The sequence below is a fragment of the Macaca fascicularis genome, chromosome 16 (assembly GCF_037993035.2).
Source record: "Macaca fascicularis isolate 582-1 chromosome 16, T2T-MFA8v1.1".
NCBI classification, from domain to species: domain Eukaryota; kingdom Metazoa; phylum Chordata; class Mammalia; order Primates; family Cercopithecidae; genus Macaca; species Macaca fascicularis.
Genome location: NC_088390.1, coordinates 75,271,758 through 75,289,807, shown reverse-complemented (window position 1 = coordinate 75,289,807; position 18,050 = coordinate 75,271,758). Strand labels below are relative to the sequence as shown.

Here is an 18,050-nt window from a genome sequence, read left to right as displayed (position 1 = left end):
GGAAACACACAGTGAATCCTGCACACTATAGGTACTTTGCATTGGAGAAAACAATTTACTCAGTGGGGAAAAATACATTCTATAGAAACTCGGCAAATGAACTATTCTGATACCTGGATGGCATCAGATACCTGCAGTGTCTCTACTATCCTCTCTGCTGAAACAGTATAGCATCATGCCCGCTGGCAAAGGAAAGTACTTAAAGGATTCAGATCCATTTTTATAGAACAGGCTATGCAGAGTGAATTTAGGGCGGAGACAGTAAATTGATAACTGACACAGGGCATCACAAATAAATGATGGAACAGAGTCTACAAGTGGGGAAGGAAGGAGAGCATGGGAGTAATGCAATGCTGACTGGGAAACACTCAGACTCTTTGCACTCATTTGCAACATTGGAGTATTCAGTGACTCTTTTTTTGTTGTTTGCAGGATATTTCTTCTTATTAAGAACTTCATATTAATTTTATCTTCTTTCTTTTTCATTAAACAAGACAAGATGAGGAAGAGAGAGATCAGTGTGTGTCAACAAACTTGGGCCTTATTATGCAAGAACTTTCTGAAAAAATGGAGAATGAAAAGAGAGTCCTTAATGGTATGACTCAATATATATGTTGTTCTCTATTTATGATAGGAAAATACCTGTTGCCTGGGAGGTTATCTATGCCACATGTATCTCCCCCGACACACCAAAAACACTAAAATACAGCACCTTTATACAACAGAAAATACTATTCTTCAGGCCATGAATCTGTTTTTGAAGACATTTCAATTGACATGGGCTCATAAATTGAGGTCTGAAACCACTGAATCTGGTAGCAATTGAGAAACCAATACATGTTTTAAAAGCCAATGGTCACATTTCTTACTAGTGTCCCCACTCATAGAGACTAGGGTTAAGATACTGACATTCCAAAGATATGGTAAACAAACCAACCCACCACAATGGCAACTGGCATTTTCTCTTTGGGATCTCTTTCTCTTCTTGAAACAATTAGTTTTCTTAAAAAAAAAAAAAAATAGAAAAGTTGAAATTGTATTAAGTCCAAGAGGAAAATTAGCATTAGCTCTTATAATCTTACCATGTAAAAAATCTTGATTAAACTTTGATATATTTTAAAAATCAGATAGATATAGCTAAGTAGCATTTTTAACTAAATTGGAATTCCACTATACATACATTTTAAAGTTTTCTTTCCCTAAGATCATGCATTTTGGAAATAAAGTGATTTCTTATTGGGACTTCGCATGTGATCAGGATTTATAACTAATTAAGATACTATCCCTCAGACACTATCTTATTATTAGAATTATCAGAATGCCCTTACAAACTGGTATACTGTTGAGTTTGTAATTCCAGAATCTTGGCATGTAACGTATAGCATTACGAAGCTAGCAATGCCTTGGAACTATCTCTTAAAACACATAGACTTTCAGCAGACTTTAAACAGTTTATAATATGGGATATATTGAAGCTAGAAAAGTATAAAAGAGACAAACTTTACGACAAAATGATTGTGGATGACTAATTTTAAATAAGACTTTTCTTTATCCTTTCTCCTGTATTATATAGGAATGGCTGAACTCATTTCTCCTGCTACTTTGTTTGTATATATATCCTCATAGTCATCAAGTAAATGATTTTTCTTCACTGCTTACCATGGACCTGGGACGGGTAGATACATTTAATGAATCCAGATTTTCTGTTGCATACACACCTGTCACCAACACAACCCAACAGATAATGAATAAAGTAGCCTCTGCTCCCTTCCTGGCAGGTAAGTTTTCTAGTTACTTAAGAGGAACGTCTGGTGTGAATATTTGGTTAATTTGACTGCAAATTTATGCATTTAATTTGTATTTCAGTTTGATAAATCTTAATGGTCAAACTTTCTGAAGTACATAAATTGGGAATATATCTTCCCTTTGTCGGAAGTAACATCTCACCACTCACTGTGACTGTGAAAGCATTGTCACCAAAATGACATCGTTGCTGTAGTGTAGTATAGTTTCTTGTCCTTATAGACAAAGACAACCAGTCTCTTCCTTTCCTAAATTTGATTATAGGAATTTTAACTTTACCTTTTAACACCAAAAACATGTCCTTGCTCTATTCGAATGTTCCTTTGAGTATTCCATATTTCAGATTTTCATCCTTCAGCATTAAGGTGCTTAACGAGTTAAGGTTAAGTAGTTGTTAAGTCAAGTGAAGGTTAAGGTTACTTAACAAGTACCTTAAAGCTGAAGGGTAAAGATCATTTTTGTAACAATAAGTTTTGTATCAATCATTTTTATAGCAATGTTCTGAAATTAGAGGAGATGCAGCCTGGTACAAAGGCAAGAGAACTAAGCTTAGAGTCAGAGGACATTTGATTAAAAGTAGTTCTGAGAGTCCACTGAGAACTGCTGTAATATATATGTGTCTGGAGTGTATTTTGAAAGCCATCAGCTTCTCTTAGCCTTATTATTAGCATATGCAAAATAAGAATAAGAATTTATGCAACAATAAACTTTTACAGTTCAAAGAAATAAGACCTTGTGTTCGATAGGTCAATAGGGTGACTAGTTAACAATAATCTGTAAAAAATAACACTACATTTTTCACAAATATTTCGTTTGAGAGTAAGAGGCCAACTCAATCTGTCTTAAGAAAAAGAATCCTTTGTCTAGCTTAAAGGAGCAGAGTATTAATGCAGGATAGAGGTTTATCATCAACGGAGGTACGTCTCTGCCCCTCAGATCTATAGCTTTGTGTGCTGGCTTCATTCACAGGTTGGTTCTCCTAGAGGCAGAGTTGGTCTGCAGACTCTCCAGATTTAAGCCCTCCTAGATTAGCAACTCCAGTGAAAAGATTACAGATCATTTCTGATAGTTCACAATAACTTCAAGGATTTTTTTTTTTTTTTTTGAGACGGATTCTCGCTCTGTCGCCCAGGCTGGAGTGCAGTGGCCGGATCTCAGCTCACTGCAAGCTCCGCCTCCCGGGTTTACGCCATTCTCCTGCCTCAGCCTCCCGAGTAGCTGGGACTACAGGCGCCCGCCACCTCGCCCGGCTAGTTTTTTGTATTTTTTTTTTTTGTAGAGACGAGGTTTCACCGTGTTAACCAGGATGGTCTCGATTTTCTGACCTCGTGATCCGCCCGTCTCGGCCTCCCAAAGTGCTGGGATTACAGGCTTGAGCCACCGCGCCCGGCCTTTTTTTTTTTTTTTTTTTGAGACGGAGTCTCACGCTGTTGCCCAGGCTGGAGTGCAGTGGCGCGATCTCGGCTCACTGCAAGCTCCGCCTCCCGGGTTCCCGCCATTCTCCTGCCTCAGCCTCCTGAGTAGCTGGGACTACAGGCGCCCGCCACCGCGCCCGGCTAATTTTTTGTATTTTTAGTAGAGACGGGGTTTCACAGTGGTCTCGATCTCCTGACCTTGTGATCCGCCCGCCTCGGCCTCCCAAAGTGCTGGGATTACAGGCTTGAGCCACCGCGCCCGGCCGACTTCAAGGATTTTATCCACAGGAACAAATAGGTGACTTTGGGTTAGTGTTGATCTTGGCTCACCAAGAACTCATCTCTTTGGATAGGGGACATGCAGTATTTTCATTGCCCACTTGTTGAGCTCCCAGGTCATGGACCACATCAAAACCACAGGATATGTGAGTGAAGGAAGGGAAGTATCCCAAATGGATCACAGTGTGTTTTTACTAGAAAAAGAACTGGATGTCAACAGATGAAAACAACATATGTCCTTTACAACTATAAATGCATACTTCAAAGGGAAACCTGTGGTGGTTGCCCTGTCATTCATTCACAGGTTAGGTCGAGGGCTAAGATAAAGATTAAAATTAGTGCTATAATGAGTATAAGTTTTAAGTTTTTTATTTGAGATGCTCATGGTAATGGTAACAGGAGGATGATTTCTACATCAGCTAGTAAAACTGTAATGGTTACTAAGAATTTTGTAGAGAATGGCAGATAGGTGTATCCTATTGGATCAGACACACATTCATATGGGCATGATTTTTCTGTATAATATTTGTTATAATCAGAATAACTACAAAAAATAATGCTAGCAATGTATTTGTCAATAAAGTTAATAGGAGGTTAGTTATTCTGTTTTGGATTATACCAAACCCAGCTGATTGAAAGCCAACTATGCTAATACTAAAAGAAGATTCTCATTAATGAATGGAGATAGAGGTACAGGAACAGTCAGACTATATCCACAGGATGTCAGTATCAGGCAGCAGCTTCAAATCAGAAATGATGGTTGGATGTAAAGTGAGATTTTATCTGATGAATTGAATTATTATGAGTTGAGTTATAATTTTAAAGTTACTTTGAGCTTGTACAACTGTGTGAGTATCCTAAAAACCAGGACATTATTAAAAGGGTGAATTTTATGGTATGTGAATTACATCTCAATTTTTAAAACTGAGTATTCATTTTAAGCAACATAATTCCCACCAAGGGCGTTCTTCTAAGGAAAACCTACACATCTTGCTCCACCCAGTCACTGGGAGCCTGCATAACCTCTTTTTTTCCTTTCTTTGTCAACTTCTGTCCAAATTCCACTCCAGCTTAAGTAATTATTAATCTTATGCCTGGATTCTGACCCCTTCACTGGATTCTGTATCCAGTAATCCAGTAATCCAGTTCATGCACTTGTTATTTAGAGTCTCTGTGGCCACAGTTTCCAGAGTATGTTGGACTTTTCCTTCCTGTGAGCCATCCAAAACTTGCTTTCCAGTGGCACCTCACCAAGCATCACACCGCTAGCTCCACATACATTTTAATGACTATGCTGTGCATCTTACCTACCAACACTGAATCCACTTCTGATTCAAGATTATAATGTGATATGAACTATCTACCTAAGGTCCAGTCTCCTAAACAGCCCTGAGATGTGTCTGCTCTTGCTGTTTCACAGACATCCATAACGATTCCCAATGTCAGAAACTTGAGCTTCTCAACATTACCTCATTCCAAACCACATGCAATTATAATAATAAATATTCATTAAATGCTACAATATGGCATATTTTTATAAAAACTGTATTCTGTAAAAAGAGCATATCTTGTAATGATATTATTCTATATTCTGTACTCTATTAATATTCTATAATAATAATAATGGTTATTACATTTATTTTACAAACATAGAAATTGAGTAACAAAGGTATTCGTTCATGATGACATAAGTTTGAGAATAAAATTAATTCTATCAAAATACATACTGCTTGCTCCCTCTACATTCATCTTCAACATTTCCACCCCAATCCAGAACTTTTCTTGTATTTCGTCTCATTTTTCAGTATTAATAAAACAGCCATGTGGCCTTGGACACAATACCTACAGAAAAGAGGGATTCTTTCAGTGATGTCAACATAGTTTCTTACACGTTTTTAAATTTATCACCTTTTTTAGCTTATTAACCATACCATCAAGGTTATTAAAGAAAAATAAATTTGTATAGGCATGTCCGCCTGATATAAAACAGTGCCTAATTGCAATTTAAATATCTATCTCTCTCTATTTACCATTTCAACTTTATAGGAATGTTAATTATTTTTTAACAGTTTAATTGGTATAGTATGACACTTTGTGACTGAAATTGGCTCAGTAATCACAACATATGAAAATAAAATAACTAATTTTCATGTATTTCTTCTGATTGTATGTAGATGGAGCTTTAGAAATTTCTCTTCTACCCAACATTTTAGTCTACCTTTCTGAAAGTTAATACTTGATTATGTTTTACTTCCATAGAAAACTCTAGCAAAAGCAATTCAACATGACATCCTGAAGTTGTGTCTCCTAGTAATTTATTAACAATAATATTCCCTTCTTGTAACAAAAGGTAAAGAGGTCTTGGGACTGCCAGATGAAGAAAGTATTAAAGAATTCACAGCAAATTATCCTGAAGAAATAGTAAGAGTCATCTTTACTAATACATACTCATATCAGTTGAAGTTCTTGCTAGGACACGAAATGCCAGCAAAAAAGGAACACAAGGACCACACAGGTAATTTTCTGGCTCTAAAATTTCACTGCTCTCTATTTCAATTATGTCATAAACCATGTGTGGGAATAGAGGTTAGTATGCCAAATTAGAGCTTCGCTAACTGTCATAATGATGTACACATGTCCCTCAACGTTTAAAAAAATATTCCTTTTTGGGCATAAGAACATACTGATAAATGGTCACTATATATAGTTATAGACATATATTTACATAGATATATATTTATATATGTAAATTTAATATGTATTCATATGTACACACATAGATATTATATGGAATATATGATTGTTAAAAGAAAACAAGGTTGTTTATGGATAAGATAGAACAAACTTCTCTTTAAATAAGCTCAATTGTTCAAATTATACTGTAAGGCTATAATAACTAAAACAGCCTGACACTGGTATAAAAATAGACGTATAGATAAACAGAACAGAATAGACAAACTAGAATGAAACCACATACCTACAATCAAATGGTCTTTGACAAAGTCAAACAAAAACATACACTGGGGGAAAAATCCTTTTCTAAAAATGGTACTGGGAAAATTGAATTTATGTAGAAAAATAGAACTGGACCCATATCTCTCACCATATACAAAATTTAACTCAAGATAGATTAACACCTAAACATAAGACCCAAACCTATAAAAATTCAGGAAGAAAAAACTAGGAATAACCTCTTCTGGACATTGAGCTAGACAAAGAATTTATGACTAAGTCCTCAAAAGCAAATACAACAAAAACAAAAATAGACAAATGAGACTTAAACTAAAAAAAAAAAAAAAAAAAAAAAAAAAAAAAAAAAAAAAAAAACTTCTGCACAGCAAAAGAAACAATCAACAGAGTAAACAGACGACTTACAGATGGAAAAAAATTTGCAAACTATGCATTCAACAAAGAATTCAAAGAACTCAACAAGCAAAACAAATAATCCATTTACCTATTTTTCAATGGTGTTATTTGGATTGTTTGAATTCTTCTTTTTTCAAAAGAAGACATACAAGCAGCCAACCAACATAAAAAAATGCTCAACATTACTAATTATCAGAAAACGCAAATTAAAACCAGGAGATAACCATCTTCCCTAGTCAGAATGGCAATTATTAAAAAGTCTAAAAAAATCAGATATTGGCAAGGATGCGAAGAAAAGATAACACTTATATATCATTAGTAGAAGGGTAAATTAGTACAACCTTTATGGACAACAGTATGCAGATTTCTCAAAGAAATTAAAACAAACTACCATTTGAACCAGCAACTTCACTACTGGGTATCTACCCAAAGGAAAAAAAAAACATTATATTTAAAAAGATACATGCACTCATATGTTTATTGCAGTACTAGTCACAAAAGCAGAGATAGAGAATTAACGTTAAGTGTCCATCAGCAGAGGGCTGGATGAAGAAAATATGATATATATATATATCATGGAATACTACTCAGCCATAAATTAAAATATTGATAAATTTGACTAGATATAAATTGTAAGAACTTCCCATTATCAAAACACACCATAGAGATAGCGAAAAATAAAGGCAAAAATTGTGATAAAGTGGCCAGGCGCAGTGGCTCATATCTGTAATCCTAGCACTTTGGGAGGCGAAGCCGGGTGGATTGCCTGAGTTCAGGAGTTCGAGATCAGCCTGGGCAACATAGTGAAACCCCGTCTCTACTAAAATACACACAAACACACAAAAATTAGCCAGGTGTGGCAGCGTGTGCCTGTAGTCCCAGCTACTCCGGAGGCTAAGGCAGGAGAACTGCTTGAGCCTGGGAGGCGGAGCTTGCAGTGAGCAGAGATCGTGCCATTATACTCCAGCCTGGGTGACGGAGTGAGACTCCACCTCCAAAAAAAAGAAAAATCTAACAAAAAAGTAATTCCAGAATATGTAAAGATTTACTTTGAATAAATAGGAAAAAGATCAAAAATACAAAAATAATAATTTCATAAAACAACATAATTAAAAATAATTTCGTAAAACAACACAGATCAAGAATAAGCACTAGGAGAGGTGTTTCTCCACGTTAGCAACCAGGAAACTGCATGTTGAAACCACATGTTATATCATTTCACGTTCATAAGATTTGCAAAAATTAGCAAATAGAACAATTCAAAGTATGGACAAGGACATGTAGCAAAGAGAACACCTACCCAGCTTTACAAAATTTTTAAATTCCACAAAAACTGAGAAATTTTATTTTACAGTTGATGTGCACATAACCTATAACTCATCATCATAGAAATCTTATTAGTGAAACTCTCATACCTGTGTTAAAGATTTGCAGCCTATTCTCTTCTTCCTGAGGACATAGAATAATTGCTTTTTGTAGCCCTAATAAGATAGCTAGACCCAAGGCATTTAAACGCAAGTATAAGTTCTTCACCTTTTCTCACCTGCTTCCGCAAACTAAGGAGTCAAGTATAATACAGACAGTGCCACTAACAGTTGGAGGAAATGCCTTCCATCTTAGGATCCTAAATTTGATGTGAATAGAGTACCACCCCACAACCCTCCTACCAAAGACCTCTGCTGAATGTGTAGCCTGAGTAAGAAATAAACTTTTACTGTGATAAATCACTGAGATTTAGGGGTTATTACTATAACATATAAGAGACTATACTGACCAATATCGATATATTTACAAGAAGATGTATATACAGATTTTTATAGCAGCAGATTTTTTTTCTGGTAATCACAAAAAGAAAAAAGGAACTAACAAATTATCATCAACAGGAAAATGGATAAATATATTGATTTACCTTCCTGCAATGTGATTTCATAACCATAAAAATGAAGAAAAAATTAAATGGGGCCATTTATATACATTTCAAAATCATAATACGGAATAAATGAGCATAGTTCATAATAATTATTAGTAGAGTTTAATTTTTTAAATTACATATGTAGTTTAGAGATATATAGTGGCATATGTATAAACACAATGTTCAAGAAAGCAGTTAGCTAGTTAGCAACTTGGTGCTGGGGAAGTGCACAAAAGTTTCTAACTGTATTTGAAATGATGCATTTATTTTGCAAATTTGCAGTGGGTCCTTGTGTTTTTATTGTATTTTTATATCATTTGTATATTTGAAATATTTCAAGATCTTATTAAAACCATGTTTCATGTAATAGGCATTTAATTTCTATACTCAATTTTAATTAATCTTATTCAAGGATATCTCTTTAATATAGTTTACTATTAAATGGACTGATAGCTCTTTTTGAATAAATCCTTTTCTTCCAAAGACATTCTGATTGGCATGATTTAAGCATAGTAAGTAATCTTACTTGAACTTCCATTTGCCTATTATGCCTGTGTTATATCCAGTGTTAGAAAACGCTTTAGTTCAGTGTTTCTCAATCCATGTTAGGCTCTGTGAACTTTTGAAAAACATTAAAATATGTAGTTTTCACAATACAAATCAGAAGAGAGAAGAGATCAACAAAATTCTTGATCAGCAGAAAAGCACAGGACATGGTATGAGAAAGTTTAGAGTGTTATAATTTAATGTAAAACATTTCCTGAGAGCACTCCGCCTCATGTCTGCCTGATTCATTTTGAGAATCATTATTATAACTTATGTTTTCATAAGCTTTGAGTCAAAATAAGAACATTTGGAATTTGGGGCCATTGTAAAGTCCACTGTTTGCTATAATCAGTATTGAAATCATGTTTCAATAATATAGATAGTGATGTAATGATAGTTATAATTTGTTTTTTCACAAAGCTCATTGTTATGAAACAAATGAAGATGTTTACTGTGAAGTTTCAGTATTCTGGAAGGAAGGTTTTGTGGCTCTTCAAGCTGCCATTAATGCCGCTATTATAGAAGTGAGTACAAAACGTTCAATGCAAACTAATGTTTAATGCCAGTTAATGATATTAGAGGCATCAAAAGTTTCACTAAAGAAAATATAAGTGGATAGCCTTGTTATTTCATTTGCTCACTCTGAAGTTTACTGAAGTTTCTATATACCATGGAATGTAGATACAAACAGAAGAAAAAGCATCTCATTCACGGACTCAACTTTGTTGGGAAGCCAGGCATATAAGAAAACTATTAGAACAGAAGTAGACTAGTACAGAACTATAAATCAGGTCTTCATAAGTAAATGAGTAAAAACCTTCTCAGCCTTAGAATGCCATGGAAGAATGACTAATTGAAATAACATTCCAGCTTGAAGCTTGAGATGAGGGGTGGCTTACTGAATATATAAATTCAGACAAGACATGCCAAGCAAATCATAAAGTAGTGTTAGGCAGGGAGGTAATGAAACACATAGCGAATTCTGAGAACGGTGAGTCACTCAGACTGTCTGGACCCAAGCTCTCAGTGGGTCAATGGCAGGACATAGAATTGGAAATACAGGTTAGCATCAAATCCCAATAGGCCAATTATACATCCATAGGAAAATAGACGGTTAAAAGAAAACAGCATGCTATTCATTAACATACAAATTTTGCTTATTAATGCCTTTCTTCAGATCACAACAAATCACTCAGTGATGGAGGAGCTGATGTCAGTTACTGGAAAAAATATGAAGATGCATTCTTTCATTGGTCAATCAGGAGTTATAACTGATTTATACCTTTTTTCCTGCATTATTTCCTTTTCCCCGTTCATTTACTATGCATCTGTTAATGTCACAAGAGAGAGAAAAAGGATGAAGGGCTTGATGACAATGATGGGTCTTCGGGATTCAGCATTCTGGTGAGTCAAACGCAACACAAATAAATAAATGGAGGAACTCAGGAAAACTGAGACTCTTCAATGCATCTTATCTTTTCTTTTTCTTTTTTTTTTTTTTGAGATGGAGTCTTGCTCTGTCACCCAGGCTGGAGTGCAGTGGCGCCATCTCGGCTCACTGCAAGCTCCGCCTCCCGAGTTCACACCATTCTCCTGCCTCAGCCTCCCAAGTAGCTGGAACTACAGGCGCCTGCCACCACGCCTGGATAATTTTTTGTATTTTTAGTAGAGACGGGGTTTCACCATGTTAGACAGGATGGTCTCGATCTCCTGACCTCGTGATCCACCTGCCTTGGCCTCCCAAAGTGCTGGGATCACAGGCGTGAGCCACCGCGCCCGGCCTCTTCAATGCATCTTTATTGAAACCTGTTCCTCCACAACCAAGGGGTACAAATAAGAGATACCTACACTGAATAATTTCAGATCATGAACAAATTTCCACTCAGTTAATTTCAGTGGGGAGAAATGCTCTGCAGTGATGGACAAAAAAAAAAAAAAAGGGAAATGTATTTTGCCTCTCGAAATTTTACAGGACTAAGTAGAGAGGCTGGTTATTTAATATATTTAACAATCTCTGACCCAATTATATCTAAATCTATTTCAGATTCACTGCACCATGAAGGAACTGCTATAGGAAATAAGATAAAAGGGGACAGAACGTGCTAACATTTAAGAAAATACAACTTCCATTATGAATGATATTGACTTTTTTAGAAAGGAGGAAGATAATCTTTTAAAGAAACCTAAAAAGTAAATAAAAAAAAAACTTTAAGAAAACAAATAAGGAGCCAAGTGTAGAATTTTACAGAAAAAATAATGTCACAACTGTCACACATCAGTGTCCATTTAAAAAAATTTGTTGCCATGAATAAGAAAATGCCACTTTTAAACATTCTTTAGTAACAAGGAAAGAAATATAAAAATCCTTTATCCCCATGAATGGTATAAATTGTCATTGGTGTAATGTTTGCCAGGCTGAGGCTGCGTGTTACTGTGCTTCTCCGAGTTAAGGAAGAAGACTGGGGTTAGGTTACTGGGTGATTGTGAAGAAGGCATAATGAGGAATGACCATGGCAAGAGAGGCATAAACAAGATAGACATTGGTATCTGTGCCAGACAGAGGTGGGATGTGAGCTAGGAGGGAATTGGAAGGGAAAAAGAAGCCAAGGACCAGGAGCTCCTTTGAGACTGAAGAACATGGTGGGTGTACCTGAGGGAATGAGCTGGCGAAACAGGATGGTGAATAGGGGCTGGGTAGTGTGGGTTTAAAATGTCAGAGGTTGGGTAATTGCAAGAATGGACAAGGTTCTGTGTGAGAACTTATGAATAATTGACTGAAAGGGCATGGAGGTGATGTTTACAGGGGGTAGGACATTAAATAACACAGAGGCTAGGAAGGCAGATGGGCTGTGCACAGGGCAATAAATTAGGAGTCTGGAAGAGTTCCTTCCAGTATTAACATCTTATAAATCAATATTGACCTCTTGTTTGAATTAATACTTAAGGGAGACGTAGCAGAGCAGTGAAATCTAAAGACTCTAGAGCCAAAACCCCTGAACTTTGAAACATGGTTACACAACACACTGGTTCATTAGGTTCTCTATCAATAAGATGAGGAAAATAAAGGTATTCCTGAATAGGGCTTTTGGGAGAATAAAATAAATTAATGCTTGCTAAGCTCTTAAAATATTCTTCAACACATATTAATTGCTATGTGTGTGAGTTATTGTGTTGGTTTTGCCACTGTTTTGCTTTTTATTTTTAAAATTATTATTTCATTATAGTTTTCAAAGAATATTGTAAAACAAAATAAAAGAAATTGATGAGGAAAGGAAAGTGAATTATTCTGATATAAAAGAAATGGGATAAAAATAGTTCTTTCTTAACAAAAACAATGAAGGGAATTAAAGGCAAGTATGTAGACTTTTCAGTGAACACATCCAGAGAAAGATGACAACAGCTTTTGCGGGGGGAGCGGCATGACGGAATTACACGTAAGGAAGAATTTCTTATATCTGAGGAAACTTGTGATGGTCCTGAACATGGAGAGACTCCAGAGAGGACAGAAGGGTCTGAGGTTCACTGAGGGGGTACCCTGTATTAAGACAGTGCCTTACACAGCCATCATCTTATTGAGCCCACAGTTGCAGTGTTATTCCTGGTGTCCAGAGAAATAAAGGAGTAATAGGGTGGTTACAGAAGTCGCCCAAGGTTACAGAGCAAGAACGCAGCGAATAAATTGTTCGATCCAAAATCTATTAGACTGGAAACCTAATTCCTCCCCCCGCCGCCACCCCCTAGAACAATGTGCATGTATGTGTGAGTGTATTTCTGAAATCAATTCTAGGAAAAACAATTCCTAATTCCCAAAGAATATTCCTAATTCCTAAAGAATTCTGCCCAAAACTTTTACCGTGTATTTATGTATCGTAGAATACCCAATAAATACCTGTTGAAAGAGAGAATGAATGGACGAATAAGTGAATGAGAACACTCAATAAATACCTGTTAAAAGAGAGAATGAATGGATGAATAAGTGAATGAAAAGTTACCTTAGAATCCATTTCAGGGCCGGGCGCGGTGGCTCACGTCTGCAATCCCAGCACTTTGGGAGGCCAAGACGGGTGGATCATGAGGTCAGGAGATTGAGACGATCCTGGCTAACAAGGTGAAACTCCGTCTCTCCCAAAAAATACAAAAAATTATCCAGGCATGGTGGCGGGCGCCTGCAGTCCCAGCTACTCGGGAGGCTGAGGCAGGAGAATGGCGGGAACCCGGGAGGCGGAGCTTGCAGAGAGCCGAGATGGCGCCACCGCACTCTGGCCTGGGTGACAGCGAGACGCCGTCTCAAAAAAAAAAAAAAAAAGAATCCATTTCAGGTTTTCTTTTCAAGTGAACATAAAATATTAAAATAACATTTTGTTTCCACATTAGGCTCTCCTGGGGTTTGCTCTATGCTGGTTTCATCTTCATTATGGCCCTTTTCTTGGCACTTGTTATAAAATCTACACTGTTTATCATTTTGTCTGGCTTCATGGTGGTCTTCGGCCTCTTTCTCCTGTATGGATTGTCTTTGGTGAGTTAGTGAATGAAATATCTCTCTATCTACCTCATAGCCTAAAACTTAAGTATTTGTTTCCGATTGATTACTCTATATGCCTCTTTTTTCTGTCTACTCTGTTTGCATGTAAAAAATCTATAAACAGGTATAATTTGATTTGAGGTATTTTGTAATGTCAATTTTTAGTGCAATTTGCAGAACATAGTTTTGTATGTTATATACAAAATAATAACTATAATATGCAACTGTTATATACACAAAATAATAACTATAATTTTGTATATCAATTTTATTATGCTAGTAATAATGTTAGAGAAATATAAGCCAACTAGATCTTCTCTCGTTTTAGATAGCTTTGGCTTTCTTAATGAGCATCTTGGTAAAGAAATCTTTCCTCACTGGCCTGGTCGTGTTCCTCCTCACTGTCTTCTGGGGCAGTCTGGGGTTCACAGCACTGTACAGATACCTTCCTGCATCCTTGGAGTGGATTTTAAGCTTGCTTAGTCCCTTTGCCTTCATGCTTGGAATGGCCCAGGTGAGACACCATCTGAATGTCTACTAATGATATTTCTGAAACATCTGTCCTCTCTGGAATTCAGTAGACTGGAAGTAATCATTTACAAATTCAGCATTGTAAGCCTTAAAATTCTAGCAAAGGCTGTTGTAAAGTTGCAAAGACAGAACTTTTAAAAGCTTTGAAATTATTTAGCCCAGCAAAATAAGACATTTAGAAAGTGAAAAAAAGAGGATCAACATACAATTATTTAAAGGCAATATAATGTAGTTTCTTAGGCCATTAATTAAATATGGACTTATTGCAAATCTAATTCTAAATAACTATCCCAGTTCATATTTTTACCTAGTAATTGAAGAGAATACATGATTAAAAATCACTAAATTAAATTAAATTGAAAATTTAAAACATCTGGAAAATTCATTAGTAAATTATGTTTCTGTTCATAAAATGTCTTTTCTGTTGACATCATTCTTTATTGAATTCCCCCTGCCTTCTAATTAAATGGAAATGTCAACCATTAAATATCCATTATTTAGTGTTTAACAAAAGGATTATTAATTATAAAGAGCTCATTAACTTGAACATCATAGACGAGCCCACTTCTGGCTCTCCTTAAACACACCAGTGCCTTTTGCCCAGAAATTCTCCCTCATGCCACCAATCTACATGGATCACCACATCTTTTGACTGTGTCCTATTTGGTAAAAGTTCATCTGAGTTCCATCTCAAATGTAATCTCTTCCCATACTTCCCTACTTCCTCCTAATGTTTCAGTTTCATTTGGAACATATTTTTGTCATAGCAATTATTAAATTGCATTCTAGTTGCTCATATGTCCATGCCTTCCAAGGCATAAATTTGAGAACCATAAAGGAGGCAATCTCCCTATATAACTCTATTCTCAGTACGAGGCAGCTAGTAGTCCTTTTATTCCTATGCTAAACCTAACTGTTTAAATATAAACCTTAAACCTAATTTCCCTTAATTACTTTTCAATTTTCAGCTTTTACACTTGGACTATGATTTGAATTCTAATGCATTTCCTCATCCATTGGACGGCTCAAATATCATTGTAGCAACAAATTTCATGTTGGCATTTGATACTTGCCTCTATCTGGCGTTGGCGATTTACTTTGAAAAAATTTTGCCAAGTGAGTAGTGATATGATTAAAATCAAATATCATTTAAATAATTGTATTTCTGAAGACGAATCTCCTAATACACACAGTATTTATATTTTAAGGACTACTTTGTGTATCAACAGGAAAGGGAGGAAAAATCTCGTCGCCACTGGCCAAATTATTTCTTCATTTCTTTCTCACTACTTGACTTGTCAGAACTAAAGCCTGAATTTTGTTTATAGAATCACTAACCTTCACTTGAACTTCACTTTACTCTAAGTATAAACCTTCTTTTTTTTTTAAGGAGATCTTAGAAAGATAGTTCCTAAACAAGTCTGGTAATCATGGACATTTATAGCTGCTTATGTCTAACTATTTAGCTCAATGGTTCTGAGCTCTGGCTGGACAACAGAATCATGTGAAGAATTTTAAAGCAATTCTAAGCCCAGTTCAACCTGAAGAGATTCTGATTTAATTAATCAATGCATCTACATTTTTAAAAATCTCCCCAGAATTTCACAATAGGAAAGCCAGTATATCATAAATTTTCATTTGTATCACCTTGCAACATACAAGAATATGAGTTTCACAAAAGCAGGGATTTGTTTTGTTCACAGATGAAATTTAAGCACCCACCACAGTGTCTGATGCACCCTAGAGACTCAGTAGAAACTTGTATGCTTCACTATTTCTTTTTTTTTTTTTTTTTTTTTTTTTTTTTGAGACACAGTCTTGCTCTGTCAGCCAGGCTGGATTGCAGTGGCACAATCTTGGCTCACTGAAACCTCTGCCTTTCCAGCTCAGACAATTCTCCTGCCTCAGCCTCCCAAGTAGCTGGGATTACAGATGTGTGCCACCATGCCCAGCTAATTTTTCTATTTTTAGTAGAGACGGGGTTTCCCCATGTTGATCAGGCTGGTCTCGAACTTCTGACCTCAGGTAATCCACCCGCCTCGGCCTCCCAAAGTGCTGGGATTACAGGCATGAGCTGCAGTGTCCGGCTTGCTTCACTTTTTTCTCCCTCCTTTTATAACCAAAGGCAGGGCCTGATTCTCCCTTCTGCATTTTCTATTTATTTAAGACAGTATGCCAAGGGCCCTTTATTCAAAAAGCAATGAATACACACTTGTGGAAAGAGAAGAAGGGAAAGGGTGAGCAGGAAGACAGAAAACCACATCTTGAGGCAGGAAATTCATCCTGTTTTGTTTTTGTTTTTGTTTTTGTTGTTGTTGAGATAATCCTTTAAGAATTACTGTCTCTGCCTTTTAAAAGAACCCAGAACAAAAGATGTCAGCATCCACTATTGTTGGCTAGCACACTTATACAATTAGAATTGTTTGAATATGGTCTATTTTCGTTTGATTTTTTCCAGTAGAGGTAAAAATTACATAACTGATTAGAAAAATTACTTTTTTGCCTACTAATATTTTAAGCTTCTCTACCTTTTGTTAACATTGCTTATTTAAGACACATGCTTAAACAAATTTTCTCTGTTCCACTTTTGTTTTTATGGCAAAATCTCATTGACTGTTTTTTGTGTTTCTATCATACTGTATATCCCTGGTGTGCTGTGTAGTTCAGGAAATTTACTCTTGTGTCCCTCGTACTTACTAATTCTTCCTTTTCTCTTTCTACTTAATAAAACATTCTGATTGTATTATTTTTCATTTTTGTTTGTTTTCCCAATGTGTTTATTCTCAGTGGATCCACAAACAGATGTCACTGTCTTTACAATTGCTTATTAGTATCCTCTTAGGTAATTGTTTTCTCTAACGAATTTAAAGTTTATTTTGATGTGCATTATGTGATATAGTCCATCTTTTTTTAGTCCTTGTTTCAAACGTATTCTAATGATATTACTTTAAATATTCTCTTTGTATATGTTTTATCAAGTTATATCACATATTGTTACATTTTCATGTCTGCATTTTATTTTTTACTTAACATTATATCACAAAAATATCTTTCACATCCATGCTTTTTCCAATTTCAAAAGCATAGTATTTTATTATTATAACCAGAAAATTTATTTCATCCAAATAAGTGAGTTGTTCCATTTTCTTCCTAGTTGTTATCTGCTCACTAAGCTTGAATTTAAGACCAGAGGTGACTGTGTTCAAAATGCTTTCAAAGATAATAAATATGAATGACAGAAAAATTAACTGGATAAAATGACAGAATAATTTCATGGTAAATCTGGTGGCAGAAGGTATCTAGTTACAGTGGCATGCTTTTATTTGCTAGATTTTTCTTTTGTCAAAAGGGAGAGATAGGTACTAACAACATACAATATGGCAGGTATAGAGAGAGTGTAAGATATTTATTGCATGAATGAAGGACTGAACATGTGAGAAGTACACAGAAGCTTGAAAACCCATAACCTTACAGTGGAGGTCAGCTGGAGAATACCAGTGAAGCATGATTCTTCCGTTTCATAATGCTTCCTAATATGAAGAAAAACAGAAGTGACGATAGAATACTAATAACAGCTGGATTCGTTTCCAGCAAGATGTTTACGAGTCATATGTCTTTAAAGCAGATCATAAATTTGCTTAAGAGGAAAATTATGGTTTGGGGATGAAATAAAGCA

At 35.7% G+C, this 18,050-nt stretch overlaps 1 protein-coding gene across 7 annotated transcripts in view; it reads left to right on the top strand.

Annotated features, from left to right (window-relative positions):
* Positions 1-18,050, top strand: part of ABCA8 (ATP binding cassette subfamily A member 8) — an 85,657-nt gene that overhangs the window by 8,867 nt on the left and 58,740 nt on the right. For 6 of the 7 annotated variants that reach the window (XR_012426072.1, XR_012426073.1, XM_045374503.2 and 3 more), the window contains exons 2-9: positions 495-595; positions 1,574-1,778; positions 5,848-6,012; positions 9,742-9,845; positions 10,499-10,725; positions 13,696-13,837; positions 14,172-14,357; positions 15,343-15,490. Coding sequence is in view for 5 of the 7 variants with exons in the window: in XM_045374503.2 (XP_045230438.2) it covers positions 500-595; positions 1,574-1,778; positions 5,848-6,012; positions 9,742-9,845; positions 10,499-10,725; positions 13,696-13,837; positions 14,172-14,357; positions 15,343-15,490 (1,273 nt within the window). In the remaining 2 variants the exon portion in view is untranslated. The remainder of the gene's footprint in view (positions 1-494; positions 596-1,573; positions 1,779-5,847; positions 6,013-9,741; positions 9,846-10,498; positions 10,726-13,695; positions 13,838-14,171; positions 14,358-15,342; positions 15,491-18,050) is intronic. The other variant, XM_065531906.2, reaches the window with a different exon arrangement.